Source organism: Aethalodelphis obliquidens, unplaced genomic scaffold, assembly GCF_003676395.1.
Source record: "Aethalodelphis obliquidens isolate GAN/ISIS:26980383/991018 unplaced genomic scaffold, ASM367639v1 scaffold9, whole genome shotgun sequence".
In the NCBI taxonomy this organism is placed as follows: domain Eukaryota; kingdom Metazoa; phylum Chordata; class Mammalia; order Artiodactyla; family Delphinidae; genus Aethalodelphis; species Aethalodelphis obliquidens.
Genome location: NW_020837953.1, coordinates 20,754,387 through 20,772,026, shown reverse-complemented (window position 1 = coordinate 20,772,026; position 17,640 = coordinate 20,754,387). Strand labels below are relative to the sequence as shown.

The 17,640-nt window shown below is 41.8% G+C and overlaps 1 protein-coding gene across 2 annotated transcripts in view; it reads right to left on the bottom strand.

Annotated features, from left to right (window-relative positions):
• Positions 1–1,941: 1,941 nt before the first annotated feature.
• The window catches only part of TRIT1 (tRNA isopentenyltransferase 1), a 46,238-nt gene continuing 30,539 nt past the window's right edge, over positions 1,942–17,640 (bottom strand). The window contains exons 3-11 of one of the 2 annotated variants that reach the window (XM_027108986.1): positions 15,090–15,188; positions 14,236–14,381; positions 11,388–11,530; positions 9,263–9,374; positions 8,792–8,904; positions 8,461–8,538; positions 5,766–5,875; positions 5,332–5,449; positions 1,942–2,776 (exon numbers count right to left, since the gene is read on the bottom strand). In XM_027108986.1, coding sequence (XP_026964787.1) covers positions 2,607–2,776; positions 5,332–5,449; positions 5,766–5,875; positions 8,461–8,538; positions 8,792–8,904; positions 9,263–9,374; positions 11,388–11,530; positions 14,236–14,381; positions 15,090–15,188 — 1,089 coding nt within the window. In that variant the 3' untranslated portion in view covers positions 1,942–2,606. The remainder of the gene's footprint in view (positions 2,777–5,331; positions 5,450–5,765; positions 5,876–8,460; positions 8,539–8,791; positions 8,905–9,262; positions 9,375–11,387; positions 11,531–14,235; positions 14,382–15,089; positions 15,189–17,640) is intronic. The other variant, XM_027108987.1, reaches the window with a different exon arrangement.

The following is a 17,640-nucleotide window of genomic DNA, read 5'->3' as shown; positions in this document are numbered from 1 at the left end:
ATAGTTAGCAACTTGTGTGAAGAGCATTTCAGAGACTAATGTTCCTCCTTAAAACCAGCCACCTTAACACAGGGCTCAACAGCTTGAACTCTCAATTCTGTGGCCTCGCCTCAATTCTGGCTTTGCCACTTACTAGCTGGGTGCCTCTGCTGAGCCCGTTTCCCCATTGGTAAACATGTATAGAAACAGCGTCTCTTTCCCAGGGCTGTATGAGAAGCTAATGTATATAAACTGCTTGGTCCCCCTTGGCTCACAGTAAGTATTCACCTCCACTTCCAGTGGGAAGATGCCGCTTCCCACCCCATTAGCTCCTGAAGTGGTTAATAAACTGATTGGGAAAATTACACATTTAATCTAAAGAATAAGATGACGTGGATTCGATGACAATTTCTTCTCTGACCAAAGAATACATTTATTCTTGAGATTCAAATCCGTTAACGTGGGTAAGTCTCAATAAAACTCAAGGGGGCCAGGATATCCCACAGACTGGGGGAGGAGAAGCCACTGAAGTCAAGTTGAGAAGCCCAGCTTTCCAGATCACGGGGTACCACGCGCAGTCTTGGCTTCAGACTCCTGCCCCAGCATCCTGCTGTGTCACACCATGCACCTCGACACACACCTCCCCACCCCCACACACACTCCCACACACCAAGCAGGGGCAGGACTGTGGCTTACCTGCACTCACCGCGAGTGTCCTTTCTTTATAGCCCTTACTACAGCTGTAATTATTTGATCAATGTGGACTTTTTTGATCATTGAATTCCCAGAGTCCAGCACAGCACCTGGCACATAGTAAGTTCTAAAATATCTGCTGGCTGAATGAAAGGGCTGGCCATAGCTTAAGATTTCCTCAGAGGCTGGTTTTGGCCTAACCCTGGCATCTGAATGAAGTTCAGTACGCTTATGGCCTGTGCTCAACTGGGGGACCGTCGGGAGGGTGGTAAAGAACAGAAACAGGAGACCTACCAGAGAAGGCAGGGGAAACCCATGCACACCCAGGTACTGTCAACAGGTAAGGTAACGGATAAAGACAGTATGTGCTCTTTGTTATCTTTTGGGTAAGGGGAAGAAATAAGAATATATATTTGTATTTGTTCATATTTATTGATACTTAAAAAAACACTTGAGAGGTATGTAAAAAAACTAATAAGTGGTTATCTATGGGAGGAGAAAGGGATGGAGGTAGGAGCGAGATTTCTCAATGAATGTCTTTGTCTTTTTATATTATTTTGATTTTTGAAAATTGAACTATGTAAAAAAATCTAGTGAAAAAATAAAACTTTTGCATAGCTAGCTCACATACATTCACAAAGAACTGCTTTTTCAGGTCCCGCAGAAATGCGCCTTCTTCCATGATCCCTCCCCTCTTCCCTCCAAAGTGAAATTCTATACAGCTCTTACGGTCTTTGATAGTCTCTTACCTAAATTTGTTGTCTGTGTATATATAAGATATTTACAAGCTCCCTGAAAGCAAGAACCACATTTCATTGTATCTCTGTATCCCTCTAGCCTACTCTAGGGCCTCTCATATAGTAGATTCAGAACAAATAAAATACTGCTTGAGTGAGGAGTTACTGCTTAATGGGTGCAGAGTTTCTGTCTGGGGTGATGAAAAAGTTTTGGTTGCACAACATAAACGCTGCTGAACTGCAAACTGAAAAATGTTTAATCTTACGTTATATTCATATATATGTATACTCACGTTGTTGGTAGCTCAGGTCACTCCAATAAGAGAGCTTCAACTGGAGATAACAAATCTCCAATAAAAAAAAAGATCCTCTCCAGATGTTTTCCAGGAATACAGTAAGCGCTCAATAGCCATTGCTAAATAAACAGATAGCACATTAAGAACAGCGACTTTGAGAAACAGCTCTCATGCTGAAAACAAAGCATACCGTATATAAGTTAGACATGAACATAAACATCTTTTTAAGGACGAGAGAGGTTCTTGCAAACTTTTTCTTTATTTAATTTTCAATAAAAATATAGTCTCCTAACTCAATAGAAAGATAGCAGTGATTATCACACAGGAGGAGCTCAACAAATGCCAGTCTTCAGTTTTCAAGTTCCATGTCACAAAACCACTTCAGTCTGATTCTCTCCGTCTCGATGGAATTCCAAAAACGGTTTGGTTCACTTAATTATCTCACTGGGGCTGATCCTTTACTGCCATTCACCCAAATCCAGAACTCTTGAATTGTGGCTCACAATAACTCAATCATCTGTACAAGTGTCCGGAAATTAGATATTTCCAGCCAGAGTCAAGGATATAAAACTTTTTTTTAAGGGATACAGTAAATCCCAGTATTCATCACCAAAAAGATCAAATGTAAAAAAGTGCAATCTGTGCCTCTTTCAAAAATAGAAACTTTAAGGTTAAAAGAAAAAAAAAAAGCCCTTCCCAAACTCATTACCAGACCAGACATATCAGCCACACAGGAGCTAACAAGGCCTGCTGTTTCCATGACAGAGAACATGAGAGGTTAAAACCACACCGCTAAAAAAAAAAAAAAGAAAAGAAATAAAAAAATAAATAAATAAAACCACACCACTGAATGAAAGAACTGGACCCCTGCCACCTTTGCAAAGGCCACTGGACAAGTCCCTTAAATGCTGGATTTCAGCTCTTCAACATTCTGCCCTAGGGATCCCTTTTCTTTAAGCTCTTTATCATGGTCTGGGGAAATACTCTGACTTTCTATGGTAGTGATGGCATCTGAGTCCAACCTTCTTCTTTTCTTCAGTTGGTGCAAGTGGGACTTGGATTTCATGTGTGCTAAGGTAAAACAAACAAAAAAAATTAGGATTTTCTACAGCTAATCCTGGAAGCATACAAAATTAACTATACAATCCTTTTCTTTAACAATAACGGGATCAACACATGTACTGGTACAGCTGCTTAGCATTTTTAAGAGAAGAATAAGTCATATGGCCAGCTAGCTAGCAAACTAGCTACCACATATCACGTATACCTGCTGGGGGCTTTACATCACTAAATCCACACAACAATCTTGCGGGACAGTATTATTCAGCTCATTTTATACAGGAGGAGACTGATTTCAGAGGTCTTACATTGTGTCCAAGGTCACACAGCAGGTAAGCTCTTCAGATTACCTGTAGCTCAAAACGCGAGTCAGTTTTCCAGAATAGGGCTCCAGACTCAATTTTCCCATATAGGGCTGCCTGTTACAGATACATTTCAACTCACACATCTCAAAAGTTACAAATCCAGGGCTTCCCTGGTGGCCCAGTGGTTAAGAATCCGCCTGCCAGTGCAGGGGACATGGGTTCGAGCCCTGGTCCGGGAAGATCCCACAGGCCGCGGAGCAACTAAGCCCATGCGCCACAACTGCTGAGCCTGCATGCCACAACTACTGAAGCCCGTGCGCCTAGAGCCCGTACTCCACAACAAAAGAAGCAATGAGAAGCCTGCACACCGCAACGAAGAGGAGCCCCCGCTCGCCGCAACTAGAGAAAACCCTGCACGCAGCAACGAAGACCCAATGCAGCCATAAATACATAAATAAATAAATAAGTTACAAATCCAAATTCTAATCTGTATTGCAGGACAGATGGCTCAGGCCTACGGTACCCAGAGCCGCCCTTCCCTCTTCTTAACCAGCTCGCTCAGGTTGCCCCTCCTGATGTGACATCCCTATGCCTGGGTCAGATAAGCCATCTGAATGACTAACCCAGATACTCGCATTCTCCAGCACACAATGCACCAGAGAGATCACAGCAAGTATTCTTTTCTGATGATCCCTTTCACGGATCCACAGAAGCAGTAAAGCTGAAAAGCTACTATTGGCTGATATCAATTTCTGACCTCTCACCCTAAAGACAGTTCTCAGCTTCTGACTAACTCACACAAGCTCCTTTTTACCATCCTGTTCTTTTTCAAGGAAATCTTATCTGGAAACACCTATAAAGATAGACAACGAGATTAAGTTCTTTTATACTTACTTAAAACATCATTTTTAGGGATTTGGAAGCAAAAGTAGGTAAGGAAGAGGTTAGAAGTCAAGGAAAAGTTTACTTGAGGGAAAAAGTCAGTTTTGTCTCCAGCTAGAGCCTACGGCAAAAAGTGGCCTTCTGGACTGACTCTCCATGGCAGCAGGAGATGGGAGAGCAAGGACTTGACAGATGGCACTATAGAAGGGCTTACACAAGCTATGCTCACAAAGGCTCACAAATGTTGCTTCTCTGTGGCAATCCCTGAAGGACATTCGACAAATCAAACCACTAAGTTTCCTTTAGAAAAAACAATCAGACACTCTCTTTCTCTTCCCCTTTCATCATTATGAACCAACGATAATTGAGGCTTCTTCTGCTGCTTGGGCAATCACAGCCATCCCCAGTCTCTGACAATGCAGTTCATTTTGCCAGCGTTAGCAGTTAATAGAACTAATCGTTCTATTGGTTGGTATGGGGGGAAAAATCCTCTTCTATGAGAATGCCATGCAAAGCAGTACTCTGAACGGGATTCCAGCCGCTGGGTAAAATACAAGCCCTGCTTGTGCCTAAAAGGAGTGAGCCTTCAACAAGTTTCTAAATACAATGTAAATTCAAGGCTTAGAGGCTAAGGCCCTTTTGAGCTTTGCTGGATTACTGCAGAAATCCGACAGGGGAGTGCAATGTGACTCTATGGCAAAGACAGATCCAGGCTCTGAAACGGGGAACTAGAACCTCGGTGCGGGGCTGTTCCTGGGTTGGTCAGGAGCGCCTTATGAAGAAGACAGTACCCTTTGACCACCGTCTTTCGGCGTGTCTAACCGTCTTGCTTTCACACAGTTTCCCTTAACACTTTTCATCACAGTTTTTGCAACCAACACCATTTCAACGTATTACCTTAAAAGTTACTGGAGAGACACCACTTTTGAAGAATGTACTCAGGAGGAGTAACTGCACTTCCTGTTCCCTCCCAGCTGTTTCTGCTCCTTTGGCCTCTTGGGTGAGTTGCCTGGCTTCCCTTACAATCCTACCTCACCCCCACTGAGGTCTAAACATGAGACCAAGAAACTACTCAGGCAGGATCATGAAAGTCAAAGGAGCTCTGGCAAGTTAACTGCAGACCTCTCAGTAAAATATCTACTCTAGCTGAAGCTAGAGGGCATATGATCTTCCTTTGAAATTGAGAATACAGAGATAACTCTCCCGTTTGAGAAGGCCTCTCCATGAAATTTGAACAAAGGCTGTTAGAGGAATCTGGTCATTTTTTTTTTTTTTTTTTTACAAACAAGCAGACTCCAGCATTCAACCTACCAAAGACCTTAAATTTTTCATGAAGTCAGTGTGACCCACCCTTACAGATTTCTCTATCCTAGACTCTACCTGCCCATTCACGGTCCCCAATGATGATTCGATCACAGAGGTCACACATGTGATAACTTCTCTTGTTCTCAGTTTCACTGCTTGGCATCTTTACTGGAGTAGCTGCAGGCTTGTGGCCCTGAAAAAAAAAAGGCAGGGATGGGGGAGAAGCATTTGATTCAAAGAGATTTGGATATTATACTCTGATATTAAGAGGAGTGAGATTTTCCCAAGATTCCTTTTTCTCACCCCAGAGAGCAGGTGGGCTGTGAAGAGATTTTAACAACAACCTTTCTGAAAGTGAAAGTAGAAATGCAGCCTCCAGGGATTTAAAAGCAGCCTTCTGCTCTATTCCAAGGAAAAGAATGCTTGGTTCCCAGAATAGCAACAAAGGTGTCAACAAAGGAAAGCTTTGTGAAAACCAGACAATAGACAGTACCATGATTAATAGTCACCTGGATGAAACTTCGCACAATTTCAAGAGCAGGTTCAAGAACAGACTCTTCCCACTTCGAGACGTCAGACACTTCTAGGCCATATACTGGGGGAACACTGGGACCAGGTCCTAATGACGACAAAGAAAAGCTGTGAGAGGTCAGCCTCCAAGACCCAATCTATTCTGCTCCTAGGGCTCCAAAATCCTCAAGGGAAACATACGGGGTCAAAGAAATAAACATTCTGACCATGCCATTCAATCTAACCAGAAACATGAACCAAACAGCTACACACAATCCAAGAAAGACCCAGAAGGTTGACTGGTCTGCAGCCAATAAGTCTAGCTGTATAATCCAGAGTCTCAGGTGTAGGATCTTCCAGATCAGTCAGGAAAACAATATAGAGTAACAGCTCTAGTGACCACTGTATGGGCTACAATATAAAGGTAGCACGTGACAGGAGGCAATTAGCAGCTTGAAGTGAGTGCCTGTTCTAAGGTCCATATCATCTTACAGTGATGTCATTCTGTGGCAAAAGAGTTCACAGCTTTCTTTAGTCTCAGGTTTGTATACATCCCTTCAGCAGTCTAGCATTCACGAAACTCATTAATACCATACTGATAATCATGGGCTGGTAACAGCAGAGTATCAACCAGTGAGCTGCTGAATCTGAAAATTAGAAAAAAGCCTTGGAATTGAACTAGTTGAGCCCTGTCTCTAAGAAACAGATCTAGAGGAGTATTCAAGAAATACCCTTTGGTGAATACTTCTGAAGGGAGATAAGACCGGAGGTAGCCGCAAGTATAGCTATAAGCATTTCATCCATCTGAGCCAACTACGTTTAGTCTCTGCTGGTAGCTTCCCCAGTATGTGGATACACTAAATTGCCTTCCACATCCAGGTTAAGTCAGTTGCCTAAAGGCAAAGAGCATTGCCCCATGGACAAAAACATCAAAGTCCTCAGAATGCCAACGGCTGGCAGGTGCTGGCCTTTTGATAGTGCCAACCACAAATAAGATTCTTCATAAACTGGACTGGGCTGCACCTGCCACCACACGGAAAGGTGAGACTGGGAGGGTGCAGGCAGCACCCACAGCACACCTGGCCTTGGCTAAGCTCTGCACCTGTTTCCAGGCCACTCTATATTTTCCTTTCCCCTCTAAGTCCTTTGTTGGGCTTCTGTGCCCTGTCTAAGTACCTTTCAACAAGTTCTCGGCTCCCAGCTGCTATTTCTGGCTTGGGTCCAAGGCCAAGCTGGGGTGGGGAAGTCCCTCTGGCTTCTTGCCAGAACCTTACCCCAGCAGACCAGCCCTTGGCCAATCACACACGGCTCCTGATTTACAGGGCAGCTGTGCCTTTCACCCTAGCACCAGGACTGCGCCGGCATACATGAATGAGGACCGGGCATACGATGCCATCGAGCCCTCATGACTCAGAGATGGGGGAGTTATTGTGCCTTTACCACAGGAAGAAGTTCCAAATCATTATCCCAAAAACCCATCTTTTGTTACAGACTAATTGTTAGCCCTGCGGAGAAGAGAAGCTGCATTAGAAATTTGTAGTAGGGAACTTTGTTTCAGCTGACACGAAGACTTCTATCTAAAAGGACATGCAGAGAAAGCAAGGTAAGTAGAAGAAAGTGTAAAAAGCCCCTTGGTGTGAGAACTACACTGGAGAGCTCTAGCAGAGGGTGAGAACTGAGAGAGAGATCCAAGGGTCAACAACATGGCCCAAGGTGTTTCTGTTCAGAGGCACTGAGAGGAGGGTGAGACCCAGCTGTGCGTATCTGTAACTGAAAGCAGAAATCCAATGGCAAAAGGTAAACAGGGATGATTCAAAAGCATATTAAAAAAGGGCCCAAAAGATAAAACTAGGGTTTCACTTATGCTTAATCTCCTTTAAATAATCTCCTTTTAGCTCATAACCACACAATTTCTTACCCGAGGCCCAATACTAATGCTGTCCAGCTAAAGTTATAACTAAAGGAAATAAGAAGCATGGTGTAAAGCTGAGCGTGGACTTCAGAGTCTGGCCCGCATTCAGTACTCTACTGCTTATTAGCTAGGGAAATTTTGGCAAGTTATTTAACTTCTCTAAGCCTCTATTTACTTATCTGCAAAAAAGAAAAGAATACCACCCACCTTGAAGGCTCAGTAACATGTATGACACCAAATTTAGTGCTAAGGATGCAGTACAGGGTCCAATGAATGAGAATTTCGTTCCCTTTTCCTTAAAAGTGCTGTTCAACTGAAGTTAGAGTTGCAGCTCCCTGAAGCACTATGTATCTGAACACAGAAGCGATGCTAGGAGAATTGGTGAAAGTTTTGTCTTTTTATACTACTTATCTGGCCCCCAAACCATTTTAATTAGGAAAGCCTCCCTACGGAAATCTGACTGTTCTTCAGGTACAAAATCTGAAGCTAAAAACAACCCTGAGCACCAACTCCGCTAAGAAGGTATTGCTATTTTGTTCTTCCCTGTCTGCAGCCAGCACTCATGTGTTCAAGGCTTAAGGCAGATTCTTCCTGGGGAAGAACTGTTTTCTGAGGCATCACAGGAAAACACCCCTGGACAATCACTTATGCAAAACCCCCCAGGTCAGGTCCCAAATCTTAGAACAGATCCAGAAACTAAAGTTCACTTTCTGGGTGAGCTGAGAACATCTATGTTCCACCGAAAGCAGACCCAAGGCATCAGGAAAAACAAGGACACTTACTGCTCAAAAAACGGTTTTTAATCCATCGGTTTTGCTTCCGGGCATATCTCTTAGTCACTTGTTTCAGAGCCTCAATACCTGAAAGACAAGGTAGATATAAGAACCTCTATCTAACCACTTCTCACTCTGCTGAAAGGAAGGCCCATCCAGCCCAGCGTTAGAGAAAACTAGCCACGTCAGCACACTGGTGGATACTTGGTAGGTGAAAATCTCAATTCTGAGCTGAAGGCCGTTTGGGTCTCTTTTAGCCTCAGCTCCTTCTCAGGCCATAGCAGCAGGACACTCTGTCACCCAAGGATGTCCAAGGCTAGGTTAGATGGAGAATTCACACCTTTCTTTAGGAGCTGGTTTCTAGTCTCTGGTGTGCACTTTCCCTCAGTGATCAGGTACTCGTGAAATTCCTTGAAGCCAATTGATTGGAAGATACCATGTTGATAGTCCTGGCTGGGAACAGGAGAGCATCAGCAGATGAGCCATTGAATCTGAAAGCTAGCAGGGCACTGGAGATGATCTAGCTGAGCCATTTCATCTCATAGATGAGGAAACTGAGATCCTTAGCAGTTACTACCCTCTGAAATCCTTCCTCCACCTTCCCCCACCAGCTCCCAGGTTACTTCCCTTGAAAATTAACTTCTGGGAATGTCTGAGATTAGAAAATTGCAACTGTAACAAGTACACCAAACCTCCTCCCAATGATGAAGGGTAGCAAACAAGTAGATCCAAAGCCAGTATTATATGTTTACGGTCTTTTGACCATAAGCAAGGGGTGGAGAGTAGGTGAAAGTAATAGCCAAATTCTCACCTGTTTTCCACAATTTTCTTCTCATTATAGCGTCTGTGAAAATCTCTTAGTTCATCCAAGAGCCCAGCGGCGAGCATGTTATCCACCCTCTTATCCAAGCGCTCATCTAGAACTTGAATCAAATTAACCCATCAACCAGCAAGCCTGCCGAAGGTGTGTACTATACATGATGAATGCATAGGCTGCCATAAAGAAGAGAATTTGTTCAAATGGAAGAAAAGGTTCAGAGTCCAAAGATTATACAATAATTCATAATTATATTTAGTCACACTTAAAACTTGGCAATTCCAATAAAAACAGCCAGAATGAGGCATGTCTTCTTATGTAAAGAGCACACAATTACAGCTACTAGGAACAACAAATATTTTATTCTTGTATGGAATGTATATCCATTGTTTATTTTAGAGGCAGCTGAGAGCCCCGTTTTACTCTTACTTTTTTCCATTATATTTGTTACTCTAACTTTATGCTATTTCATATTTAAGAACTCTCAGATGACACCTTAAATAGGAATGAAAAACTTTAAACCAAAGCCATCCTAAGTATATCTTGAACTACTGAGCCAGACAAAGGAGCAGAGTGAGAGATGATAATCATTCCAATGTGGTCAAACACAGCTTTATTATGAGTCAGATACCACTGTTGGATGCTGCACTGTAACACATGTTTTTATTTACAAAATGTTCATTATTAAAACATTACCTTTTTCTATAACCTTATAATTTAAGTTTGAGATAATATAATCTGAGATTAATTTAACAAATTTCCACCATTTCAATTATGCTCTTCTACATCTCTGCCATTGCTATTTCTTGGCTTACAATGATAATAACCTTTTTTTCTACCTTCCTAGAAAGTTTGCATTTATTGAGGACTCACCACGTGCCAGGCACATTCTGAGCACTTCGCATGTATTATTAATTCATCTAATCCTCAACGAAGCTATGAGATATGTATTATTATCATCCCCATTTTATAGAAGAGAAAAGTGGGACACAGAAAGGTAAACCAACTTGCCTTAAAACTCACATAGCCAGAGACGATGGAGCAGGAATTTGAATCCAGACAGTCTGGCTCAGAGACATGTTCTTAATCACTAAACTATACCGCCTGTTCCCCTAACGATCTCATTTTTCTAGACCTAGCTCATAAGTTACCTTTATAAATTGGTCCCCAGAAAATGCTCATCATCCCTTCTCTGTGGCCCCACAGCACCTTCTAGCCCAGCGTTTATCACAACAGGGTATCTACCTCGTTATTTGTTGCCCAACTAGACCAGAAGCTCCTTAAGGGCAGCTACTGTCTACATTCATCTCTGAAATCCAAGTACTATGTAGAACACTTGGCAGTTCATTGAATGCTTGCTGTTATATTTGTTGCATAAAGAAGTTACTATTATCACAGGGCATTAGCAAAAAACCAAAAAGAAATACTATCAGTTAGCTAGCTAACCATCATTCCCACTTCTCAGGCCTACTGATTCCAAAATAATCAGTGATCCAGGCTTTAGCCAGAGAGTCAGATCTCCTTCCACAGGATACTTCCTTCTCTTTCTCCTTTGGATTTTCTCTGGATGGCAGTCTCTTTCCCATCCCATCTTATCTCATCCTCATCTTACACTAATCTTTTTTTTTTTTTTTTTTCGGTACGCGGGCCTCTCACTGTTGTGGCCTCTCCCGTTGTGGAGCACAGGCTCCGGACGCGCAGGCTCAGCAGCCATGGCTCACGGGCCCAGCCGCTCCGCGGCACGTGGGATCTTCCCGGACCGGGGCACGAACCCGTGTCCCCTGCACCAGCAGGCAGACTCTCAACCACTGCGCCACCAGGGAAGCCCTATACTAATCTTATACTCATGTTATACTAATGCCAGGGCTACCTTTACCTGCTTTCCAGAAAGATAATGGCACTGTGTCTTACTAAGTCAATGAATAATGATCATGATAATAAAATGAATAGCTAACACTTGTTTAGTGCTTATTATGAGCCACTCAGAGTTCTAAAGCATTTTTTTTCAAAACAACTTTTTATTGAAGTATAGTTGATTTACTCTAAAGATTTTATATACAGTAATGTATTACTATAAACTCTGTCTCAGATTAACTCTAGGACACCAAAGGACTTTTACCTGTCTGTTCAGCATGAAGCCAGAGGATGCACGGGTTAGGGAACTTCAGAGGGCCTCCAAGGGGACCACCACCTTCCTCGGCATGTTGACGATGAAGAAATTCACTATGAGAGATTCCTGTTTCTTCAAACACTTGCAAGCTCCTAAGTCATTTGAAAGGGGAGGGTGGGCACACCCATAACAACCATTAGGAAATATTAATTCTCAAGTGAAACAGGGGAGAGGCTATTTATTATAGAATACCTCACTGTCATTTTCACTGCATAAGCCCCTGAACACACGAAGGTCTGGGGTTACTGCAAACCTATAGCTACTCAGAAAAGCGTTCTAAAGAAAACTTTAGGTAAAGAAAGAAATAAAACTATTCTAAACATATATAAAATTTTCTGAAATCAGTTAAACAGGTTCAGAAACAACAGGTTTCTACTACACAAAGAGAACAGGACATATTCACTTTCGGGTAAGCAGTAAAAGCTTGTCTGGGACACTTTGCTATAAGCCAACAAGTCTAGTCTCGCTGGAATGCCTTTCCCACAGTACAAAAGTATGCTGTATATCCAGCTCATCAACTTTCTTTTTAAGTATGTCTAAAATTAATGAAAAATGCTTCTGACTAATTCAGTACTCTACTAGCACAAAGATCACTGGAGAAAGAACTACACACTTATTCTTAAGCCACTATCCGCCCTGTCAGCATCTATTATGTTATGCAGCACTGGGTAATTTAACTCTCAAATCTATACTCTACCACTCTGGGTGATTGCAACTTATCAGCTTGAAAGTGATCTTTCCCTTCCTGATCCAATTCTACTTCCTGAAACCCTAACACAAGAGTAGAGACCCCTCGTCTTTCCCTATCACTGGTCACTCAGAGAGGACCTAAGAAGGAAAAATGTAATAGATATCTTACTTATCTGGAGGCTAGAATACAGCCTCAAACTAAAAGAAAGATGAAAGAAGTCCTCCAATCTTCTTTTAGAGACTCTAGAGCTCTTGCTTAGAACCTACTGTTCTTACGAAAACACATTCTCAACTCATTACTAGTTTAGAAGTCGCAAAATAAGGAGAAATGATAAGAACTGATTAATAAAAGGAGCAGATAGTAACAACCAAGCTCTAGACTCATACCATAAAACGATACAAAAATGAATGTTCATCAGAGTGTCCCTGAGTTTTCCAAAAAGTTTTTGGAAGATTTCTATTTAACTGTTTAAAAATAAAGTGTTTGGATACTGGAAAGTATAAACTTTATTTATCTAGAATATGTATTATCAACAGGGTGACACTGCCCTCAAGGGAGCCAAAAAACCTTAGATATTACAATGATGTGTGGCGCTCTCCCAAAATCTTATTCTTCAGCATTAAAATTTCATTGAGGGGAGGGAGGGAAGCACAATTAGGAAAAAAATTTCTAAAAAGGCTTCAGGGGCAGGGGGGATAATAGAAAAGGATTAAGAAACACCGACATAGAATGCTCATTTGAGTGTAATACTTCATAACCCCTGTCAATACCAAATGTTCCTATAAATATCTAATGTGTATAACCATCCATATAGTAGGTCCTCTACTCTGCCAGATAAGGTATCGCTTCCGGCACTACAGAAAAGTACACCTCAGTGGTGATCACTTTGTAATGTACAGAAATATCAAATCACTATGTTGTGCACTAGGAATCAACATAGTGTTCTAGATCAATTATACTTCAAAACAAACAAACTCATAGAAAAAGAAATCAGATGTGTGGTTACCAGAGGCTGGGGGTGGGGGAAGAGGGAACTGGATGAAGGCAGTCAAAAGGTACAAACTCCCAGTTACAAGATAAATAAGTACTAGGTATGTAATGTACAACATGATAAATATAACTAACACTGCTGTATACTATACATGAAAGTTAAGAGTGAGGCCTGAGAGTTCTCATAACAAGAAAAAATCTTTTTCTTTTATTTTGTGTCTATGTAATAAGTACACTAAACTTATTGTGGTAATAATTTAATGATATACATAAGGAAAATCATTATGCTGTACACCTTAAACTTACACAGTGCTGTATGTCAATTATATCTCAATAAAACTAGAAGAAAAAAATAGATTAAATGACTGATAAAATGAAGATGCAGTCAGAAGTGAACAGAATACGGAGCCAATGAAGATGCATATTTACGGAGGAAAAAATAAACCATCTAATCTTAGGAAGGAAGGGAGGGAGGGAGGGACGGAAGGAAGGGAAGGAGGGACGGAGGGAGGGAGAGAGGGAAGGAGGGAGGGAAGGAGGGAAGAAGGAAGGAAGGAAGAAAGAAAAGTATACCTAACACACGAGGCTGCAATTTCAAAGCAACCTAACAAAACATGGTTAATGAACTAATAAGGTCATCTCTCTCTTCCCTTCAAGAAAGTCTCCATGTGTAAAGGTGAACTGATCTATAAGACAGTTTATAAAACCTGTCTCCCACTGGGCAAGCTGCTGGGGCAGAACTCAGCATTGCACAATCAATTATGAAACCTAAATCACAATGTCAGCTGACTACATGCCAGAAAAAATGTATATGAAAACTGTTATAAAAGCAAAGATCAAATAGAAAATGAAGCAAGATTACATAGGTCCTAGGGAAAAACTGTACTGTATTATGCATTTTAAATGTAACAACAACAAAGTAGGGTGCAACTATTTATTGAGGGAGTTGGACTGAGGCAATAACTCTGGGCCTCCTAACCTCCTAACCTGCTGAGGTAAAACACATCAATCTCCACTAACTGCTATTACCAAACCTGTCTCACCAGGCACACTTAACAACTGACCGCCCTCTAACACTGAAGGGGCCTGGCGCCAGCTGGCTCCCGGCTTTCTTACCTGGCCACTTTGCGCTTGTCATGTGGGTGCAGCTTGGCAGCCATTTCTGGGTCCACCTGGCTTAGGCGTTTGTGGAGCGCATGGCCATCCTCCTTTTCAAGCTCAACTTTCTGGTCAATCACTTTCTCAGTGCCCATCTCCCAGGGCTATTAAATGAAGGTTTAGTAGTAAATTTAATTCAAAAATTCAACAAACACTGAAACACTGTATGTGCCAGGCACTTTACTAAGTGTTCAGGAACACAGAATAGAGATGAATCAGAAGATCTTGCCATATAGTGAGAGACAGATCATAAACAGAAAATTCCAATACACCATGGTAGTGCTGTGAGGCCACAGTAAACAAAAAGGAAAGAGGACTAGGTGTCTAGGGAAGTATTCAGGGAGTACAAGCTACCCAGGCTAACACATCTATATTAACACATCCAGGAGTCTAGTCTTCTCAACAAGTATAACCAAAGAGTGGACCAGAATTTCCAGCACATTATAGTTTGCAAAGTCCCACCCTACGCAATAGCATCTCTGTAAGAATGGTTAGTGTCAGATATCTCCCTGACATATAGATTGTTTCAGCCAGGAAATGCTGAATCAGACTAACGTACTGTTAACTTACATGGAGATGCTAATTAATCCACAGAGGAGCATTTTTCCCACACACAGCCCCTGTCCTTAGGCCAGCCTGGAGAAGCACACTTCACATATGGAGGGGGCATTTGCTTCAGAATATTAAGTAGGAAAGTTAGTACAGTTGCTGAGTATAAGAAACACGCAAAAGTCAACTTTCCTCCCATTAAAATTAGCGGGCAAGAAAGAAGAACCCATTTCCTCATTGAATTACAAGTGAACCAAACATACCTTAGCATTGACAAGAACTTTCCAGAGCAGAGCCTCAATGTAATAATTGGTTCCTCCCACGACAATAGGAATTTTATCTCGGGAAAATATATCTTCAATGTGAATGTTAAGAAAGACATCAAAATATTAATATCAAGAAGAAAATCTGACTCACTTGGAAGTAGGGTATTAGTAAGAAACCACATTCGTCATATTTTTGATACTAGTCTTCACTGTTTCTCATGAGTTCTCAGAATCATTTCCTATCAGTTCTGGAGGGACTTGCATAAACCAGAGACAGATGCATGATGGTAATTCCTTCCAATTCGAGAACTTTCTAGGCCTTGCTGCTAAAACTCAAAGCTTGCTTAGTATTCAAAATTAGCTTAACAAGCACAAGCCTAAGGACTCTCACAGAATTACGTGTCAACTGCTCAGGAAGCCACCAAGATGATGTCCACTGTGTGACTTTGCCTTCTAAGGCAAATTACAAACTGGTTTCTCTAAGCCGTAGTTCTTAGACTCAGTCTTCACCATTTTGTAGCAGTAGTGTACATTTCAGCCACTTGAGACTCTACCAGATGAACTGGGAAGCACAGGCTATGAAGACAAATAGATTTCAATTACCAGCTCCAACACTCAGCAAGTCATTCAACTTGTCTGAGCTTCAGTTTTCTCACCTGTAAAATCCTCATGAGTTTTTTTTTTTAATTAATTTAATTAATTTATTTATTTTTGGCTGTGTTGGGTCTCCATTGCTGTGCGTGGGCTTTCTCTAGTTGTGGTGATCGGGGGCTACTCTTCGTTGTGGTGCACGGGCTTCTCATTGCAGTGGCTTCTCTTGTTGTGGAGCACGGGCTGTAGGCTCATGGGCTTCAGTAGTTGTGGCTCACAGGCTCTAGAGCGCAGGCTCAGTAGCTGTGGCGCACGGCTCCAAGGCACGTGGGATCTTCCCAGACCAGGGCTTGAACCTGTGTCGCCTGCATTGGCAGGTGGATTCTTAACCACTGCGTCACCACAGAAGTCCCTCATGAGTTCTTATGAGCATTACACGTGACAGTGCAAATAAAATCCCTAAGACAATGCCTGAAATATTTTTTTCAACTGAGTAAGCACTCAATTTAGTCATTACTGTTTTTACACCACTGCTACTTGGAATTTTTCTCTTTAGAATCTCTGTTGAACAGATAATTATCTGCTTTAAGAAGGGCTTTCCTTCTGAGAATAACTGATAAAGAGACTTTCAACCCAGATAAAGACTCATTTACACACTTCTTCCCCTTGCCAGCCAGTCTGTGGGCGTAGAGATAGATGACCTCTTTTCTGACAGAAGTCCTCTATAAGAGGTTGGGGTAGGGTGGGGAGAAAGATGTTACTAATCAAGGAGCATAAGGAAGAAACGTGTCTATTCGTTTTTTAAAAAGAGAAACAAATTCTATATCCCCCCCTATAAATTAAGTATAAGAAACATACAATTACACAGTAATTGTAATAAAACTTCAAATATATAATCTGACTAACAAAGGGAAAGGAAGCAAGGAAAATAAAAGGGGAAGGCGAAATGGTGAGATACCAGAAGGGAGAGATGGAAAAGAGGGAGGGAGATGGGATAGGAGTTATTTGGTGGGAAAAGGTTTAACATGTTTGCCCAAGCCATGAAACAACTGTGATCCTAAGCAAAAACCTTTCTCTCTGGGCCTCAGTATCTACTACCCTCACCTGTCAAATCGAGAAGGTTGATCGAATACTTCTTAAGGTACTTTCAGTTCTGACACTCTGATTCTAGGTTCTTACTTAAATTCACAAATCTCCAATCCTCTAAGTGATCTGATTAAGTCATCCCCTGTTGCTGCTGTCCTTTAACTCTTTTAATTAGCTCTCCACTTTCCATCAGTCGTTTCTGAACAACTGACCTGTCTTACAGCAACAATGTTCATTTGGTGATATGTTGTTTTTTTTTTTTTTTTTTTGTGGTACGTGGGCCTCTCACTGTTGTGGCCTCTCCCGTTGCGGAGCACAGGCTCCAGACGCGCAGGCCCAGCGGCCATGGCTCACGGGCCCAGCCGCTCCGCGGCATGTGGGATCTTCCCAGACCGGGGCACGAACCCGCGTCCCCTGCATCGGCAGGCGGACTCTCAACCACTGCGCCACCAAGGAAGCCTGGTGATATGTTTTAATGTGCAAAGGGCTTTCATATACATTACTTCATCTGACACAAGTGCCTTATAAAGCAGGTAGGGCAAGAATTATTATCTGCGTTTTAATCTCTGCCCACTTGATAGGCAAAAAACTATTATCTCATTATTTTGATTTGCATGGCCTCGATTAACAGCAATGGTAAACTCTTTTTCATGTTTATCACCATTTATATTTCTTCCTTTGTGAATCACTACTCATGCTCTTTAAGTATTTTTTGAGTTCTTCATATGTTAAGTATACTAATGTTACAGATATTTTTCCCCTGGTTTATAGTCTGTTTTTGTTGTTGTTTTCAAATTTTTTATTTTTTGGCCGCATCTAGTCTGTTTTTTTTTTTTTTTTTTTTTTTTTTTTTTTTTTTTTTTTTTTTTTT